Below are 19,373 nucleotides of genomic sequence, written 5' to 3' on the forward strand. Positions count from 1 at the left end.
CAGTGAAGCCCACAAACTTCTGATTCGTGGTTTGGAAGTGGCCTGTACCAGCAGGCTTGTTACCCGAGATGAGGGCTCCTCCTGCAGAGCCTGGTGTGGCCACCAGGGGCGCCTCGGAAGACCGTGCTGGTGGCAAACACACAGCTTTTGTTTCCTGGTCGTTTATTCACATTTCATGGGCCATTACACTTCCTCAATGGGCTCATGTGAAAACCAATACAACTGAAATTACATTGTCTTGACAATTCAAGTATTTAAAAAGCAATTTCCCATTTAAAATAGAAAGCAAACAATTTCTCCATCTGATTGCTAGGAAGTGTTCCATTTCTGTTACAATTGTGTCCACAAAAGGAGAGTCCTCAGTCCTTCCTGTGAGATCACCCGAGGCCATGGGCTCACGGCCTGGAAGGCCGGCTCAGCAGGCTCCTCCCTTCACCTGCTGCTACCACGGGACAATCCGTTTCGACTCTAAAGTCTCACTTTTGAAATGAGAATGGACACTGGTGTTTGGAGACCCTTAGTCTCCAAAGCCTTCCAGGGCACAGGGCTCGCATCTGGACTGTTCTGGAATGATTGACAAATGCTCCAAAACAAATGACTCTCGACCTTCAAGACAAAACCGCACAGGCCTTCTCCGTGAGCCGCTGTCAGAACTGACAGGAAGACGGAGCATCGGGTGGAAGTTTCTGGCTGCATGAAAAGTGACTTGGAAACTGAAATGGTAAAACAATCATCGTTAAAGGAAACCAGACCCGCGGCGGTCAGACTTGCCCCTCCGTGGAAGATGCAACACGAACACCTTCAGAACCTCAGCGCACGCTTTCCGCCAGGAACTCGCTAATGATGGCACGCAGCCCACGTCGTGCCCACTGGGAATGCTCGGAAGGGCGAGACGGACACACGCCACTTCGAGAAAAGGCCACTGGGATGCTCGGCGCCCATCCAGGTGCCACGTGCCTGATTCTGGACAGAAGGGAGATACACATCACTTCGGGCCCTGTATGTGGCCCACTTTATAGATCTTTCAACCAAAGATGAGAATTGTGGCCCACACCGAGTCCTTTCAGACTTAACACTTCGTTACGGATCAACAGTTCGCTGGGGAAGAACACGTTGGCCCGCCCTCCGGGGCAAAGGGCCCTCCCCGGTACCACACAGGACGTGGGGTTGGCGGTAAAACCCACACATCCGGAGGCCCTTGCACACTAGCACACAGTTCAAGTGGGTACCAACCAATTCCTAAGCGCAAACATTTTAGGAAAACATCACATTTTTGAGTTGTGGTATACACATCACATTTTTCCCTGTAATTTCACTGTAACAGTGAGTCTTAGCAGCGAGTTTGCTGGGAATGTTAGGAAGGAAAGCCACACACATCCACTACCTTAAAAAGGTAGAAACTACATGTACAGGGGTGTCTGAGCCCCTCCAGTTGCAAACCCGCCCACAGGCAAAGGCTCCCAGATCCAGTGGTTAAGCACTGCAGGGGCCTGGGGCCGCCCGCCCCCGCCAAGGTCTGCCGTTCCCGCTGGGACGGGCACCAGTGGCCAGGCAGGAACACACCCGAATCCACCCCCATTTCCTCATCCTTCTAACAGCTGGGTAAGCGGGTCAACCCAGGTGCACGGGGCTGGGCCAGGGCCACCATAACAGCATCGACCCTGTGTTTATTATTACAAGTAGGAGCCTCAGGCACTGACTCTGACCTGACTAAACAAGACCCCCTGCTGCCGGCACCAGAGGTTCATGAAAACGGACCTCTCAACGCTGAGGTTCACAGCTACACACGTGCCCGGCCCTCCAAGAACGCTACTGTCGGGGGCCTGACCCTGGAGAAAAGACCCGGTGCTCAGGCGCCCGGCCCCTCCCAGGGGACATCCTGACGGGAATCTCAGGTCGGATGCCGAGCGGCCCGGCGTGGGAGTGAGAGGCAGCGTTCGGCACCCCCGCTCTCCTGCACGGCCACACGGCGTGCTTCCTGGGGGAGTCACATGGCTCGTGTACAGGGAAAGTGCCTGGGACTTAGTAGTAAGCAGTTCTGAGATCCACAGGGGCGACCCTGGTACAAATAACTAAACATCCTCACTTCCTTCTGTCTACGCTCTACCTCTGACTTCACCTGGTCTCCCAGGGCTCACTGCCCACGGTTTACAGAGCCACCACATTTGTGCTTTCAAACCTCACTCCTGGCCACCCCCTCTGCCCTGTCACCGGGGGGGACACAAATAACAGCACCTCGTGAATACAACTACAAAACCAAAGAACAAGCTACTCGTTTTCTTCTGAAACGAAGCCGCAGGTCCCGAATCACAGGCAACAGCCTCTCCAGGGTGGAAGCCCGTGGCTGCTGCAGGCCCCACGCAGAAGGGGCGATCCGATCCCCACCATGCAGATGCAGCTTGGAAGGAACACAGAAGCGGTGAGGCTGGTGGTCCCGGCGCAGCGGCGCGGCTCACGTGGGAGAGCGCTGTCCTCAGGGACGGGCCCAGCCCGAGGGAAGGCGGCTCCGGGCCAGGCTCCTCGGGGCACTCCGCTGTCGGAGGCCTCGCCCGCACCTCAGGTCAGAAAAGCCTTTGGAAATCCAATCGATACCCTGATTCAGTCCGTAGGAATTCACTTGTGGTTGGTTTAGTAAATGAACAGAAAAATCTTTCCCGAAATTTCTTTCTAATGTATTTTATACATCAGCTCTCAGGAAGGCAGAGTACAGTCTCTTGACACTAAACGTTAAAGGTTTATTGGCCATATTGATTTTCCTCACAAAAGTTTTAGGTTATCTAAAAGTTCTGAGAACGTCAACGAAAGAAGAAAAGCTAACTACGCTGAGGCTGTGCAGGAGCCGCGCCCTGCAGCCCGGCCGCGGGTGCTCAGGCGCCCCTCTTCTCCAACAGGATCCTGTGCAGCTCGTCTGCGTCCTCGCTCGTTTTGACCCGAATCAGCATGGTCACCGGGCTGGTGGCATTCTTCTCGTCCACGGGGGGGTTGGGGACACAGACAATCAGCACGTTGTTCTTCCCCGTCCGGGTGCACGGCATGCTGGGAGGGACCAGGACGTTCAGCAGTATGTTACCTGCAAAACACGGCCCGAGTCACACAGACGGCAGCTCCACGGAAACGGAGCTACCAGAGGCTAAACACTGAACACCACGGCAACTCGCTTCCTGGACCGAAAACTGGGAGCCACAGGAATGTCCCAAAAGCAGGCAGGGTCCAACGGTGCCCTGAGAGGCCCATGAGGCACTGGCAGGACGGGGACTCCACCTGGCTGCCTTCAAGAGGAGGAGGAGGAGCTGCCTTCAAGAACCACAGCAGCCCCTGAAGTCCGCCCACTCCTGTCCCGAGAAACCAGCACGCTGGCATAACCCGGAGTCACCACTGAGAGGCCGACAAAAGGAAGAGTGGCCGGCAGAGAGACCTGTGTCCCGGGGGCTGCTACGGCTCACCGGGTCGGAGTGGCACCCCCGTGACAGGCCACACAACAGTCAAGCTCGCAGGAGGGACAGAGCCTCCGAGTTTCGCTCTGAGCCCTGCCAGCCCTGCCAGACTCCCCTCCTCCGTGGACTGCTTTAGGCCGACGCTGGGCGTGGGCTGAGGGGTGGATTAGTGACTATCTGCTATCTAAAAAGGGTTCCTTTAAATGACGAATTCCCCCCGTGTGTTTATTAAACTGTCCAATTTACCTACAGCCTGTCAGACGTGTTTCTGACACCAAGGAACACGAGCACCATGACGGTTCCTCCTCGGCCACAGCTGTTCCAGTCCCCACGTCCTACACACGGCCACTGCAGCACCCGAGTCAGTCCGGAAACACAGGATGCGTGTGCCGGAACGACTCCCCCCCCAAAAACCGCATCAGCCTGCACGACAATCTCAGGGACTGGACTCGGCCGGGGGAAGGGCTGGCGCACGCTGCAGCCCGAGGGACAAGGCACCCACCTAGGTTGGTGTCTGCTCGCACTAGAAGCTGTGTCTTCTGATTCGCCGTAGGTTTTAAATGCAGAGTGCCTACACCTTTCTCTTTAAATTCATTGTCTTTCTTGTAAAATAGTTTACACCTGTGGAGAAAAACAATGGGTGCAGCCAGACACATGACGACAAATCAAGTCCGTTCTGTAACACGAGCTAACACGCCTGCGAGGAAAACCCACACTGACCGGGCCCGGGCACCCGCCAGAGCAGGAGCAGCCGGTGCCTCACCGAGAACCCTCCCGTTTCGTCACGGTAGTTTAGATAGTGGGCCCCATGGAACATTTTTTTTTAAGAGAATAAAGTTTTTATTCATTCTCCAAAAAAGGAGAGGGGCATGATGTCCCATGGAACATTTTTTAGTAATACTTTTCAAAACTACCTTTTCTCAAGTCTGCCAAAGTCAAGGCCAAACACTCTGCTCCCCCAGTCTGGTCCTCCAAAGACAAGAGCCCACACAGGACAAACACTCTGCCCCCAGCCCCCCCCCCCATTTCTCATTTCTGAGTTCTCCCCAGGGCTCCTGCAATAATTCCGGTCTCCTGATTAACGACCGTGCAATCAGACGTCTGCTGGCCGCTGCGTCTCGTGGCTCCTCAGGTTATTCACGAACAATCGAAACCACCGCTCCTCAGACTCACTCCGATTAGGAGAAAGCACTCGTCTGAGGAAAAAGGCCCCTCCTTTGTGTCGTCCGCGTAATTACATTTTAAAACAGGCAACAGAATGGCTGACTTCTTTTCAAAGTTCTCAGAAGTCATGACCACTCGAAAACCTCATGGGATATGATGATTCGTGTTACAAGAACTGCTGACTCATTAGTCTCAAGTTTCCCAATTAGAAAAATACATCTAGGGAATCTTCTAAAATGGCCAAAATGGTGTTGAGCAACTATGTGTCAGAGGCACGAGTCTCCTCTCCCCGAGAGACGAGATCAGTCCACCTCTCCCTCTGTTTTCTTCTGAGCGGCCACTCGCACTCAACACACAGGCCCAAGGGACGCTGACGGAAGGGGGTCTGACCTGGCGCTGAGCGCACAGTGCAACCCACAGGTGACGTGGCGCAGAGCTGGACGCCGACACCCGCATTAGTCTGTTAACCCACGTCACCCCAAGGCATTTAAGAACGAGGCGGCTCCCATCAGCGGGGGAGACGGCGTTCACACACCCTTAACGGGAAGGGAGAGTGTGCAGAGCTGCGAGGAAATCCTCGAGGGCGAACCGGGTCTCCAGGTGCGTCAGAGGCACCTCCGTGTGAAAACAGAAGGGGACCTGCCTTCGGTGACAGGGACTTTCCTCGTGGGGGGCCATAGGAGGAAGAGGAGGGAGGGGAGAATAAAAAGAGAGGAGAGGCAGATGAGCTGGGGGCAGGAGGGGAGAGAAAAGGCCCACGTGAAGCCCTCTCAATGCAGAGAAGAGCTGCGTCAGCGGGAGAGAGGAGGCCCAGCCCAGCAAGGTCTTTCAGATGCTGTGTCTCCAAAGGGACAGACCGAGAAGGCTCCTTGCCACCGTCCAGGGAGCAGGCCCTGCCAGCCCGAGACTGGGTCGCAGGACGGCCACCGCACACCCTCCAGCCAGAAGCCCACCCACGTGTGGACACGCGGTCACTGAGGGGACCCCAGAGTGGCACTCACTTTTTGGAGTAAAAAGCGTCTTCCTCTTTGACTTCTGCAACCTCCACTTTGGGCGGCTCATCACTCTCTTCTTCGTCCCCACCTTTCACAGAAACAAAACCAGCTCAGCCAGTTGAACCAAGAGCTTGAAAATTCGACAAAGTTGGCGATCTACCCCCATTTCAACCTAAAAATGTCATGTAAGCTGATACCAACTTTTCTGTGTGTATGTGTGTGGGATGGAGTGGGACTCGCCCACTGGATTTTAATTGTTTTGTGAAAAATGAGAACAACTGTTAATGGGAACATACTTTTTTTAAAACAAATGTTAATCGGTAGAAAGCCTTGCAATGACAAAACATCTTTGCTTATAACTCAGTGTATATACAAACTGTCAAAGAAAACTCAAGTCACCCTGTAAGAGAGAGAACCACTGGGCCTCTCCGACCCCATCTCCTCCCAGCCGGCTCCACTCCCGTGGCCTCGGGCTCAGAGCTCCCGCTTGGCTTTGCTGCAGACGCGCTTGGGGCTGGAGTTTCACAAAAACAGTCCCTTGCCCAAAAGTGCCTCTCGCAGGAGGGGAGGTAAGGAATGGACGCTCTGTGTATCAGGGAGCTGCGGGACCTCCTGACCAGACTCACGTCAAGGAGGGTCGACAGACCAATGAGCACCATCTTCCTCCGGCCCCTGCCGGCACCCAGATGCCTGGGCCCAGAGGTACAGATACCTCTGTACTTCCCCTTCCCGGCACCTAAAGGAAGCCTAAACTCTGTACTTTCTAAAAATGGATTTGAGGAGAAACTGCAGTCTCCAACAGGCTCTAACATCTTCATCACCCAATGTTCCCGTGACCACACCCGCACCGCACCAAGGGACAGTCGCCATCGATCAGCTGGGGAGCAGAAACGGTGTTTCGCAGGGTGAGCTGTCTGAAAAATCACCCCCAGGCCAAGTTGCAGTAAGCAACTGCAGCCTCATCGGAATCGAAGGCCTCTCCGACCCCACACCCCACTGAGCCAGAACAGCGCTTCCGGCTCCTTTCCACACCACCGCCCCAAGCACGGGGGAGCTCTTAAGACCCTGCATTAGATGCAAACACCCACCCTCTTAAAGAGAAAGGCAGCCCCACAAACCCTAAGTTAAAAAGCGACCCCTGGAGAAACAGCTCTGGCGCCCAGACGAGCCACAAGCCCTGAGTCTGGGGAAGGCGCTCCAGAGCCCCGGTTCTCAGAGCAGGGCCCCCAGCGGGGTTCTCTGGGGTGCATTTGAGGTTTCAACAAGCTCTCCCAAGTCCTTCCCATGCATCCCATGTGACCAGCACAAGGTGAGCACTGAGTGCTTCATGAGGGCCTTCCTGCAGAGGTGTAGGCTTGACTCAAATGCCACATCCCTAGACCAGCGTCACGTCCCTGTGACCGGCCTAGGCCTAGGCCACTCCCCAGTCATCCTGCCCAGGGCAGCGGGGAAGTCAAAACGGACACCTTCACCTACACTTCGCCCCAGAAGGCCCCTGCCCGAGGACATGCTGGAAGGCGGGGCAAGACGCACCAGTGACCAAGTTTAGCTCCAGAGGAAAACGCAGCTTATAAAAAATGTGCAACCAACTGTGGTTTTCCCCCTCCAGGATCACGTGTCACCACCCGAGAGGGACCGTGAGAGCATGTCTGCTGCTCGCAGCCACCAGGCAGGAAGAGGCTGACGACACAGCCCTTCCTTCTCAGAGAGCTCAGAGCCCGGAGGGGGTGGAGGGGCTGGGACCAAGGTCCGGCCTCTTCACCTCACTGAGGACAGACACTACACACAGCAGAAACTTCTGGAAGGAGGCTGTAACCCAGACGTTAAATGTCTTCCCAATGTCTTGGGAAGACATTTAATGTCTTCTCCCTGCTATGAAAAGTCTACCTTTTAAATTTAACATCCCTGCTTTGTTATGGGACTTTATTTATAACCAAATCTGCTAAATACAAACAATGCAGTGGAATAAAACACAATTTCCCAAACTTCCGCCAAGATGGAGGCGTAGGTGGAAGCACTGCACCTTCTCACACAACCAAGTTTAAAAACAACAGTTTTAGCAACAAAAACGCAACCAAACCACAGAAAATTGAACTATACGGAAGTCTGACAACAACAAACCCTTCAGCCAAACCGGTAAGAGGGGCAGAGCCAGCAGCAGAGCGGGGTCGGGCAGGAAAGAAAGATCCATCGGACCGACCCTGGTGCGCAACCCAGGCACTCCGGCAGCCGTAGGCGGATCCCAGGTGTGGAGAAGCGGGCGGACCCACTGAGGGCTGAACACAGTCACACATTCACCCACAGATAAACTGGTGAAGGAGCGAGTGGTGAGACGGACAACGCAGGCCCCAGTGGTGGGAAGAGAAAGAGGGGACTGCCACGGTCCCTCTCTGACCCCGCCCCCGTAATACAGCACCACAAACCAGCGACCTGGGTGGCCTCTCTCTGACCCGCCCCCACGTACAGCATCACAAACCAGCAACCTGGGTGGCCACCCCCTGGTGAACACCTAAGGCGCCTCTACTCGTAAGTAACAGGCACAAACAGATCAAAACATGGCTCAAGAACAATTCAGAGCCCCAGAGCCGATAAATCTAAGTGATGAAGAAATAGCCAGTCTTTCAGATGCACAGTTCAAAACACTGGTTATCAGGATGCTCACAGAACTGGTGGATTTTAGTCACAAATTAGAGGAACATATGAAGGCTAAACTAATTGAAATGAGTGGAAACGCACAGGAAACCAATAGTAATGGAAAGGAAACTGGGACTCAAATCAAAGGAGTGGACCAGAAGGAGGAAAAAAAAGACCAAACAGAAAAGGATGAAGAAACAAGAATTCAAAAAAATCAGGAGAGGCTTAGGAACCTCCAGGACATCTTTAAACGTTCCAACATCCTAATTATAGGGGTACCAGAAGGGGAAGAGGAACAGCCACGAGTGGAAAACTTATTTGAACAAATAATAAAGGAGAACTTCCGCAATCTGGCCAAGGAAATAGACTTCCAGGAAATCCAGGAAGCTCAGAGAGTCCCAAAGAAGGTGGACCCAAGGAGGAACACACCAAGGCACATCATAATTACATTAGCCAAGATTAAAATGAAAGAGACAGTTCTAGAAGCAGCAAGAGATAAGGGGACAGTCACCTACAAAGGAGTTCCCATCAGACTGTCAGCGGATTTCTCAAAAGAGACCTTACAGGCAAGAAGGGGCTGGAAAGAAGTATTCCAAGTCATGAAATCCAAAGACCTACATCCAAGATTGATCTATCCAGCAAAGCTTTCATTTAGAATGGAAGGATAGATAAAGTGCTTCTCAGATAAGATCAAATTCAAGGAGTTCATCATCACCAAGCCCTTATTATATGAAATGTTAAAGGGACTTACCTAAGAAAAAGAAGATAAAAAAGATGAACAGTGAAAGGACAGCAAACTCACAGTTATTAAGAACCACACCTAAAACAAAAGCAAACTAAGAGGACAACACACCTAAAACAAAAGCAAACTAAGAGGACATCTAGATCAGGAGCAGAACCATAGAAATGAAGATCACATGGAGGGTTAGCAACAGGGGAGTTGGAGGAGGAGAAGGGGGGAAAAGGTACAGAGAATAAGTAGCAGAGACGGTAGGTAGAAAATAGATAGGGGGGAGGCCAGGGATAGTATGGGAAACATAGAATCTAAAGAACTTGAGACAGGAGGTCATAAACTAAAGGGGGGGAATGGTGGGGGAGGGGTGTGCAGGGTAAAGGGGAATGAAGGGGGGAATAGAACTGCAATGGCATAATCAATAAAATGTATTTTAAAAAAGTAGTAAAGAAAAAAACCCACAATTTTCCCAAGTATGTTAATTCACCGAATTCTTTTTTACATGCAAAGCTATGTGTTCAATACTTTCCAGAGTCAGAATATTTTAGATTTTTAATTTTTCTATATTTTTAACCCTCATAATGACCCTACAAAACAGGCCTCACTCCATTTTGTAATATGGCAGCAAAGACTCAGGGAGGCCCCTCAAGCCCTGGCCAGCGCAGTCAGAGCAGCGTCCTGGTGTACCAAGGTCACGGCTTTGATACCCGGGCAGGGCACGTACAGGAATCAACCAACGAATGCATGAGTAAGTGGAATAACACACTGATGTCTCTCTCAAATCCGTAAGTAAAAATTAAAAAATAAAATAAAGAAAGGCTGGTCAGCTTGGCCCAGGATCCCACACGGCTCACAAGTTGACAGCGGGGTGCCTACGCCACCAGGGTAGGGCTCGCACAGACCCACGGGACTCAGGGCCAGCCTGACGCTTACCTCTGCAGTCAGCACTGCCGCCGTCCACTGGCCTCTCCACCGTCTGAATGGAAAACGGTGAAGAAACTGGCTTATTCTGGGTAGTATCTTTGCCAAATAAACTGGAGTTTCCAGAAGGAAGGGAAAACCCAGCCAGGGGGCCAGAGTTTAACAAGCGAAAAACGGAACCATCGACCTTCTTGCCGGAACTAAAGGAGGCACTTGCTGCGGCGGGTGGCGGGTCCCCTCTATTTTCAGGCACAGCCTCCATCTTCTTTTCAGGGGCGCCCTCCTCCCGTCTGTCACCAGGGAACACATACGGGGACTCTTGCTGTAACTTGGTTGAACCAAACAGGGCGGGAGACTGGGTGTCAAGTGACACTGTGCTGGGTTCCCTTACGGGGTCACTGCTGCCACTGTGGCCGAGCTGCTGCTCAATGCCCGCCAGGTACTTCTCGTAGTCTTTGAAGACGGGCGTCAGGTCGCACAGCGGGTTGGCGTCCACGTGCTTTGCTATCCAGTCCCGCACGCAGCAGTTCAAGGCCGCCAGCTGCTTGTGATAGGCGCTCCCTCGGTGCGCAGGGGCCGGGGCAGGAGTGGGCTGCTGACTGTCACCGTTGGTTTTGGGATCTGACATCTTATTATCCACCAAGGAGGTGGGGCCATTTGCAGCAACAGATCCTACAGGAAATTCAAGTTTTAAGATTTATACAGAAGTTGACTTGACTAAGTCATCTAGGTTTTTATGTCATTCTTCCTATTTTCTGCTTTCACTGCATCCAGTCTGGTGACAGTTCAAGAAGTGCACGCACATCTACTAATTAGGATCTGGTTGTCACAAAAATCAAAACAAACTTTATACGAGGGCAGTATCTCTTACATGCTTGTGTTAGTAATTTTAAAATAATCTTTTTCCTTTAAAAGGATGCCATTTCACTCACAACTGTCAAAATATCATTAATATAAAACTCAGCCCCCAAGGCTCTAGGACAGAAAATATGATAAGGAAGTGCTTATTTCACTCCATTAACCATTCTGCCTCGTTAAAATGAAACTCTGCGCACATTTCAAACAACTCACTGCCTACAGTCCCAACAATCACCTCCAAGAACCCGGGGCTCCCGCCCAGGTCCCCATTCTCTGTTGCTAATCCCCAAAGCTCTGACTACGTCTCTCCAAAAACAACCAGGCAACCAACATCCGCCGTGCGAAATGTGCCCTGAGGGGAGGAGCCCCAGGTTTCCGCTGGGTGCCAACCAGGTAGAAGTCCGCACCCGCAAGGCCGAGCAAGGGGCCGGGAGGGCAGGCCTTCACGGGCCCTGCCCAGAGCTTCCCCTCCTCCTCTGACCCTCAGGTCAGTTCTGAGGGTCCTTCTTATTGCCCAGTTGAAGGCCCAGAGGTTAAGGAACTTTATCAAGGTCTCGGAGCTGGCAAGCAACAGAGCTGAGAACAGAATCTAGGTCTATTCTGGCTTGAAAGCTCGTGCTCTGCCCAAATTCATAAACGGCCAACATGTCTCTAACCCCCTTCCCTTTTCTTTGTAGCGTTTGCTCGTACAGCCCCAGGACCTAAATACAAGAAAAACATCTCTGTGAAGTGAGTTTTCCTGGATCACCTTCACATAGGTGTCAGTGGGGGGAGGGAAGCTGACTTACCGAAGGCCGCCTTGGTCTCGGGGGTGGCCCGGGCACTGGAGAAGGGAGAGGCGCCGGTCACGCTGTTCCCATTGGACAGTCCTTCCAAAGGCTTCGATCCAGCACAAACACCAAATCCAGAAAACCCTCCTCCTCCGGAAGGTGCAACCAAACCCTTGAAGCCTTTAAAGGCCCCCCCACTTTCGGACTGAAACATAAAGAAAGGACATACATGAGATAAGGTGCCGTAGCCAAGAAGCAAACTCATGCTGCTGCTGCTGCTACGACGGCCGAATGGCACTGGGATCCTCACACAACCGGCGCGGAGGACCCCGCCAGTTGGACCAGACTCGCACGGGAGAACTTTTCACAACCACAGCTCTGGAGACGGGAGCTGCCTCGGAGAGTCGAGCACAGTCCGAATCAAGATAAGAGCAGTAAGATACCAAAGGGAAGAGAAAAAACACAGTGATGGACAGACCCACTGCTCAGCGTCAGAACTGAAAACACACTCTCAGCATAACCAAGCCCCGAACTAAGTATCTTTCAAGTACCTACCGCTCACAATTTACCTAACAAGGCTGCACAAGGTCAAATTAGGAAAACTGAAAGTGTTTTACCCAGTTAACCTGTAGTTTCCAACAAAACCCATAGCTTCCCACCTGCTTTCAGCCTACAAACACCCAGAAGGTCGAGGTGCCTCTCCAATGCACATTTTCTGCAGCCACGAAAGACAGAGGCAGCGCTCCCCTCTGACTCGCCGGCTGCTCCCTTCCACGGGTCTTTCTAGCGGGCTGCTCCCACCCTTGCCGGCTCCCCATCTCTAAGCCAAGAGGCTTCGGAATGCTTGGCATTTCTTAGCAGATTGTAAAGCTGCTGCTCTGTCCCTGAGGACTTTCGAAGAATGGCTCCCTCAGTGTTTACTGTGCTTTGCTGAAGTCATGACAATTTCTGTAAGACCCTTTCTCCATTCAAGGTAGTGATTAAGCCACGGGGTTGGGGGGTGATCTCAGACCAAGGATGCAAGGGAGGCTGCAGGAAATACTCCCAAAACTCTGTCACGGACAGCAGGCTTCAGGCGCCTGAGAGTGTGCATAAACTGTAAGTTCCCACACATATGATGACAATCACGATCTCACAGAGAAATTACTTTAACTGGAAACTCTTCCTTTTCTAAACAGGCCAGTCGGCCTCACACCACTGCACAGTTCTCAAAAACCACGAGTGTTTCCTCACATCTACGGAATTTCAGACAGTTGCAGACCACTGATAAACTCATGGCAACAATATCAGACAAGAATGGCAGACCCTGACTTGTATGACTTTCAATACATGTAATAAATATAGCTTAGGTTCTGATGCTTTAAATCTGGTTTTTGAGGATTCAAAGTCCAAAATACACTGAACTGTTATTTTGTAACGGCGATCTGCAGAGAAATGGGAAAGGCGGCCCTTCAGACCCTTTTATTTTGCATGATGTTTAAAAGCCACGTGGTATTTATAGCTGTTTTTGAAATTACTGATAGTAAACTGGTTCTAGAATCATGACCAAAATTCAATAGCCACTGTTTTTTTTAAAAGGAGTGAGACATTCAGCACAACCAGAGCTAAAAAGCTGAACGAGAAAATGTCCATCTGGGCTCCACGGAAACGGAAACAGAAACAGAAACGCCCTGCTCCGGTCCGCCTCCGCCCCCACTGTGGCCCCGCCCCCACTGCGGCCCCGCCCCAGCGGGTCTGCAGGCAGCGAAACCTGCCAGCTCCCGGGGAGAAGCTACACTCCAGCCTCTAAGTGGATGACAGAACACTTAACTCCTCGAACAGAAACCTGATGCTAAAAGTTGCAGCTAAAATTATTTGTGGATTTCAAATATCCACCTGTGTTCTATTTCCTTTAACAGGGAGGACGCCCCTTGCCCCTGCTAAGTGTGGACGGATGTCGACAGGGCTTCTATTTCTTCGCCCCCGTTCAGCCAACAGCTCAGCCATCCTCCTCGAGGCCGTCTCCCTCTGGGGGCTCCACTCAGGCCTCTGCTCGGCGCCCCATGGCTGCCCGCACCTGTGTGGCCGAGCTCCTCCTGCCTCTGGGAGCTCCCAGGCTGCACGCACCTCTCACCCCACTCCTGTCCTGAGCAGCCGCCCAGTGGAGCCGCCCCGCAGGCCCTCAGACTAATTTCCACACAGAAACCTGCCATTTCCTCCCCAGTAAGTTGTCCCTTCCCCTGTCGAAACTCACTTGACTTTAACACCCACATCCAACTAAGTGCCAGTCTGTAGAATGAGGTTAGACAAGAAAAGAACTTGGAATTTTGTTTTTTAAATAAAAAGTCTGAAGAGCCCTGGCAGCAGGTGTGGCTGCGTAGGTGCGTCCCCTGCCACGGTACAGCAGACATCTGGGCTGCCCGGACATCATTCGCAGCCAGACGAGACGCACCCAGCCGCGCCGAGCGCTGTGGGGCTGACTGCTGAACCCGACCATGCAGCTCAAGTCGTGAGTCCCACACAACTCCAGGGACAAGTTCTGTCCCTTCTCGCTCCCACCCGACACGCCGTCTCTGGCCTTCTCTGAGGCCATCCTCGCTGCCCCTTCACCTGTGTAACTTGCCAATTCTGCCTTCTGTTCCAGGAAGGCTCGGCTCCCGTTTACAGTTTTTTTGGGGGGACCACACCTAGGACTCTCACGCATGAGGCCAGCACTTTAACCAGCGTCTACTGATCTGACTGCCCCCAGGTGGGAAATGGGGGAAAATACTCACTTCGCACCCCACGTTCCTCCGCTTCGCTTTCTTTATGGCTCTGTTCTTCAAGACTTCCTCACTGGCCACCGAGAACGTCCCCACCTGTGGGAGCACACAGTCAATGGCAGCAAGACAAGGCTAGAAAGGAGAGAGGACGCTGAAGGGAGAGCTGGGCCGGGCAAGCCTGCCAAGCACCTGCCGGTTTTAAGTGCTGTTAGCAGTCGTAACACGACTTGCAGAGAGGGCAATAAAGCCGTGTCTACTATGATCTGTTCCAACGCCAGTCACGTGAGTCAAGACGGGTTCCAGAACCCACAGACCTGAACCACAGAGAAGACTGTGTGCCAACCTCCGGCCAGGCCGGGCCCACCAAAGCCGTGGTGCCCACCACTCAGCGCGGTCTTCAAGTGCCTCCCGTGCACTCAGAGGCTTTACTGACAGGTACGCTGCGCTGACAGCCGGTGCCCCGACCCAGTGCCGCCCCACTCCCACTCTCCCAGTAACACCCGCATGTCGGAAACACACTATTTTTAAAAGAGCTCCGCCCACTTGCCCTTCATCCAAGACCACTGAGGCACGGGACCCCAAGTGCCTGCTGGAAGTGTTCCAGGGGCGCCCCGAGCGCTCCGTCCACGAGGAGGGGCGCACTACAGGCCTGTGCCTTCAGCTCCTCCTTCCCTTTCCCTGCAGATCAGCATGCGACATTTTCTGTGAGAAGTTCTACAGTTACTGCAGAAGACGTTTAATGGCGAGATCTCTGCATCCCCAGAAGAGGGCATTCGGTTCCATTTGCCCAAATTAAATGTAATGCCCTTCCACACTCATTCCTGTGAATCTATCCACACAGGAGCTCCTTTCATTCCCAAGCCATTTTAATGTCAAAGCAAACCTTTATATGGTAGCCTGAGGCTCACCAGACCCCGGACAGAGCCGTACGTGAGATCTGGAAAAAACTCAGTTATGGAGTCCTGGTTAAGCAGCACCACATCAGTTAAACATGTCACAAGCCCCGTTAAAATATTAGTGTGCCTGTGACTTTGACTCCTGCAACCACATTAGTACTTGTATTTGTAAAGGAAAAAATACCAGTGACTAGGAAATAGACTCAGAAAGAAGACAGCAGTCTAAGAAAAAGCTCAGACGCACTTTTGCAGGTTAATTTAGTTTTAATCCTTTTACTTGGTACTCTTTTGCCAACTTCACAGGCCAACTTGCTTATAGACCGGCCTGGAGTACCCAACTGCTGTGCTCCACTCTGTGAAATAGAAAATTTCCTCAGGGAAGACCATTCTTATCTTGATGGCAAGGAAACCAGGTCACTCTAAATTCTATTCCTACTAACGCCACTGTTGTGTGTGTGCGTGTGTGGCGGGCGTATCTCTGATCTATAAGAACAGGAAATAAAGCTGGTCTCAAGATCAGCGTCACGAGGCGACCTGACTCTCCAGGAATCTGCAGGGTGGCGGGTGGTGCACCACTTCTCAGGTTTGCACGAGATCACTGACTCAGCCCCGACAAGGCCAAGGGTCTGGAATGCTGCGCACACAGGCAATTCAGGAGCGAGGTGCTTTTCAAAGGAGCGGAGCACTGCAGGGACTCGGGGCAGGGGGCAAGGCACATCAGTGCAGTGAACCAACGCCCACACTGAGCGCAGGTCCAGGGAAACCTCCCAGTTTCCTGTGCAGCGTGGCCTTAAAGAGGCCTTTCCACACTCCCACAGTCTTCCCGAGGAACCGAAGTTTAAATGCAGAGACAGTGGGAAATTGTTCCTAGGGAAACTGCTTTTTACCTCTTCTGCTTCATCTTCTTGATCCCAGTTCCTGTCTGTCAATTCCTTCTCGGCAATCCTTTTGGCCATTTTTGCAACCCTGAAAGTAAAAAGTTTAGAAGTAAAAAGTTTGCTTTTCTAGACCAGGAGAGCACTCTTAGAGAGAATTAAAAAAATTCACTCTAGCATGAAACGAGATAAAAACCATTCCTGATACCACCGGGAACCACCGAGACCTTCCCAAAGGTGTGCTGGGCTCCCAGGAGTCAGAGCCAATCTGGGGCTGCGAGGACAGCCACGGCAGGGCAGGGCAGGGCAGGCCTGCGCAGGCGCCCTGGCGCGCTCTCTGAGCAGCTGGAGCCCAGCCCTCTCTGGGAAAAACTAACATGCCACCTCAATGTGGATTTTTTAAATACCTGCCATCTTAAATACTGTATATATATAATCAAGAAGTACTCAACTAACTTATTCTATGCAAATTATGGTCTTGCTACAGACAAAGACTTTTAATATTTAAAATTCTCTTCAAGGTGATCCAGTGAAGAAGCCCATTCTCGGGCAGGACTTGCGGTGAGGCGGTGGTCCCACCCCCACAGCACGGGCCCCTCCCTGGGCGGCAGACTGCTGATGTGAACGCATTTCCCAAGACTGAATGTTAACTACCGCAAACTGCACACTGCTGCGATAGGACACCATTTAAAAGCTCAAAATGTAGTTAATATAAATGGGTTCACAATCTGAGAGTTTACAACCGTTCTGAAGGTAAGCCCTGAGCTCAACCCCTGTCACGCAGGGCAGGCGGGGTGGCAGCAGAGACTGGCAGTGCGGCTCTGCCGAGGTCACGAGGCCTGGCCAAAGAGGGTGCCTGTGCCTGCCCTCTGTTTCCTCTGCTATAAAAACAAAAACAATCAGCTGACAGCTCCCCTGTGAGCGCGCTAACTCACCAGCTCAACGGGTTCTCCGCCCCCCACCTTGCCCAGGAACGTATACACCAGTTTGGGGCTCCTGAGGCCCGCCCACACCTTTCCCCAGAGTCTTTCTCCTCCTGCTTTGCCCTCAGCTCCCCAGGGCCTGGGTAAGTTCTGGAACTTCATGGTCATTAATACGCAAACTACTTATCTTAGTGTCCATAAAATAAAACACAAATGACGACACTCCAAAGCGCTCCAAAATCTGACCCTGTCACTACACAGGGGTTGTCAGCTTTGAGTAACATCCTAATAATCTTTGAATCCTTTTTTAAAGTCTCCCCACAGATATTTGGCCAAGTTTTGCTACTAATTTTTGAAATCCAAACAAAAACAAGCAATGGACTTGTGTCCTCATTGAATTTGAACTATCTGAGCCTAGGTCTCTGCGCGCCTTCCTCGGGCCCTTTTCCTGTGCAGTAACCAATACTTCCACCAGAGGGCAGAAAAGGGGGGAAGATGAAATAGCCTCTATTGCTATTAACTATTAACGGCTAATGACTTATTATTAAATGGAAAAAGGAGGTGCAGCTGCAAGTGCAAACACTGTAATAAGATACAATTTCAACCTCTAACTCCTGCCCACAGTGGAAGAGATAATCATCACAGCCAAACCATCATCTTCCACCACGGTCAGCCAATCAGCACCTGACCAGGGGCAGGGGTCTGCGGGCTGTGCGCTGGCCGGACTTGCCCGGTGGTGACAGGCGCTCCAGCTGCGGCCACAGCAGTGATCGGGGGCATCGCGCATTTGAAAAACACCACAGTGAGATGCTTGCGTTCCAGTTTTCCATTTTCTTGCATGAGTCCTGAGGCAAGTTATTTAATTTTTGTGACTCAGTTTCTTCATCTTTAGAACAGGGAAGTATGAAAGGTAAATGTGATAAACAAAAAACTTAGAATATGCCTGGAACAGAGGAAGGGCTTAATAAATATTAAAGAAGCAAGTTTTGTTAGAAGCGAAGGATATAAAGTACTATTTTTCCTCCAAACCTTAAAAGTTCTATTATGGAAGAAGAGAATTTACTTGAATTAGAAGCCAAGCTTAAATCCATTTTATTTCAAAGCATGACACTTCATACCGTAACTTTTCTTTTTATGCAAGGTCAGGAAAAAAAAAACATTCTTGTGAAGTACTTAAAATCAGGCCTGGCACCCTGGGAGACTTATGAGCTGTTTTAGGGAATTTAAAAACCGTTTGGGCTTATGGTTAAAAGGCATCAAGTTATGAGATGATTTCTGCGAAGCACTGCGGTGGGAAACTGAAACTTGGTAACTGGAGGGAGGGATGGTCTCTGCCATCCAGTCCTGCCCAGCCCGAGGGGGCTGAACTTGAGTCCACACCCGTGTACCTACTGTGCAGTACCTCGAGGGAAAAGAGAACAAGGGGTGGACCCCAGAGACCGAACGGGCGGGCGGGGGAGGGGAGGAATGAAACTGCTTCTTTCTTAAAGGAACAAAGTAATGGGATGATCAATGGCCTGGCGTCGCATTAAGAAATTGAAGCCTGGCCAAAGGGGGCGAGAAGAGACAGATGGAACGGCCGAGGGGAAAGAAGTACCGAGAGAAACCCCTAGGAAGTAAAGCAGAAGGCCTCGCCGGGGCAGCCCTGGCCTGCTCCGGCCTCCGGTGGGGGCCCCGCACCCCGGCGAGCCTTAGATAGATCAGACACCACAGCCCCAACAGGCCGACCCCAAGGCCGACCTCACAAACAACCCCTGACTGCGTGGTTGCTGTCATCCCGCCCCACCCTCCCGAGCTTCCCCCACGCCCCGCGTCCCATTCTCAAGCCTCAGCCCTTCATTCCGCCTCCTCCTTCCCAGGGTCCAGGCCCCTCCAGACCCAGATCTACTAGTACGTCGCCGATCCGGCTCGGCTCCCCAGACCCTGGACCCGCCCAGCCGTCCGCGCACCCGGCTCCGGCACTTGTCCTTGTCCCTTCTTACTAGGAGGGACCACCTCTCACCTCCCGGGCGGCTGCCGCGGCACTCGATGGACTGTTGGCGCGGCGAAGCTCGAATGCGCGGCGGTGCTCCGGTGTGCAGAGGCTGCTCGTCGCCGGGTGAGAGCACCTGGCCGCTCCCGGTGCACAGAGATTCTCGAAGGACTCGGTAATCAGCAAGTCCCGAGTCTCACACACCATATCCCCTGAGAGCCTCGTCTCTCCGGGTTCTGCAGGGACGGGGACAGCCACCCGTTCAACCGGAAACTGCCGGGGGAACAGCACAGAACACGGTCCAGGCCGCCATTTTGTAACTCGAATCTACCCCTCAAAACCAGTTCCGAAAAAGGGGAGGAAAGAAACGCCCGCGTCCAGCTAGAGCGCAAGCGCGCCGCAGCCCAGATCAGCGGCCCCTCCTTCAAAGCACACTGGGCCTGCGGCGGCGCAGTCG

At 52.3% G+C, this 19,373-nt stretch overlaps 1 protein-coding gene across 1 annotated transcript; it reads right to left on the reverse strand.

The window, feature by feature from the left end:
* Positions 1–128: 128 nt before the first annotated feature.
* On the reverse strand, positions 129–19,246 carry NUP50 (nucleoporin 50). The gene is made up of 8 exons (XM_037160111.2): positions 18,947–19,246; positions 16,034–16,112; positions 14,263–14,346; positions 11,528–11,714; positions 9,894–10,553; positions 5,600–5,681; positions 3,937–4,055; positions 129–3,070 (listed from the first exon to the last, which is right to left on the reverse strand). The coding sequence occupies exons 2-8, from the start codon at positions 16,100–16,102 to the stop codon at positions 2,868–2,870; spliced, it is 1,404 nt and encodes a 467-aa protein (XP_037016006.2). The 5' UTR covers positions 16,103–16,112; positions 18,947–19,246; the 3' UTR covers positions 129–2,867.
* Positions 19,247–19,373: the final 127 nt, after the last annotated feature.

This window comes from Artibeus jamaicensis, unplaced genomic scaffold (assembly GCF_021234435.1).
Source record: "Artibeus jamaicensis isolate MK-2021 breed Jamaican fruit bat unplaced genomic scaffold, CSHL_Jam_final contig_233, whole genome shotgun sequence".
Classification (NCBI taxonomy): domain Eukaryota; kingdom Metazoa; phylum Chordata; class Mammalia; order Chiroptera; family Phyllostomidae; genus Artibeus; species Artibeus jamaicensis.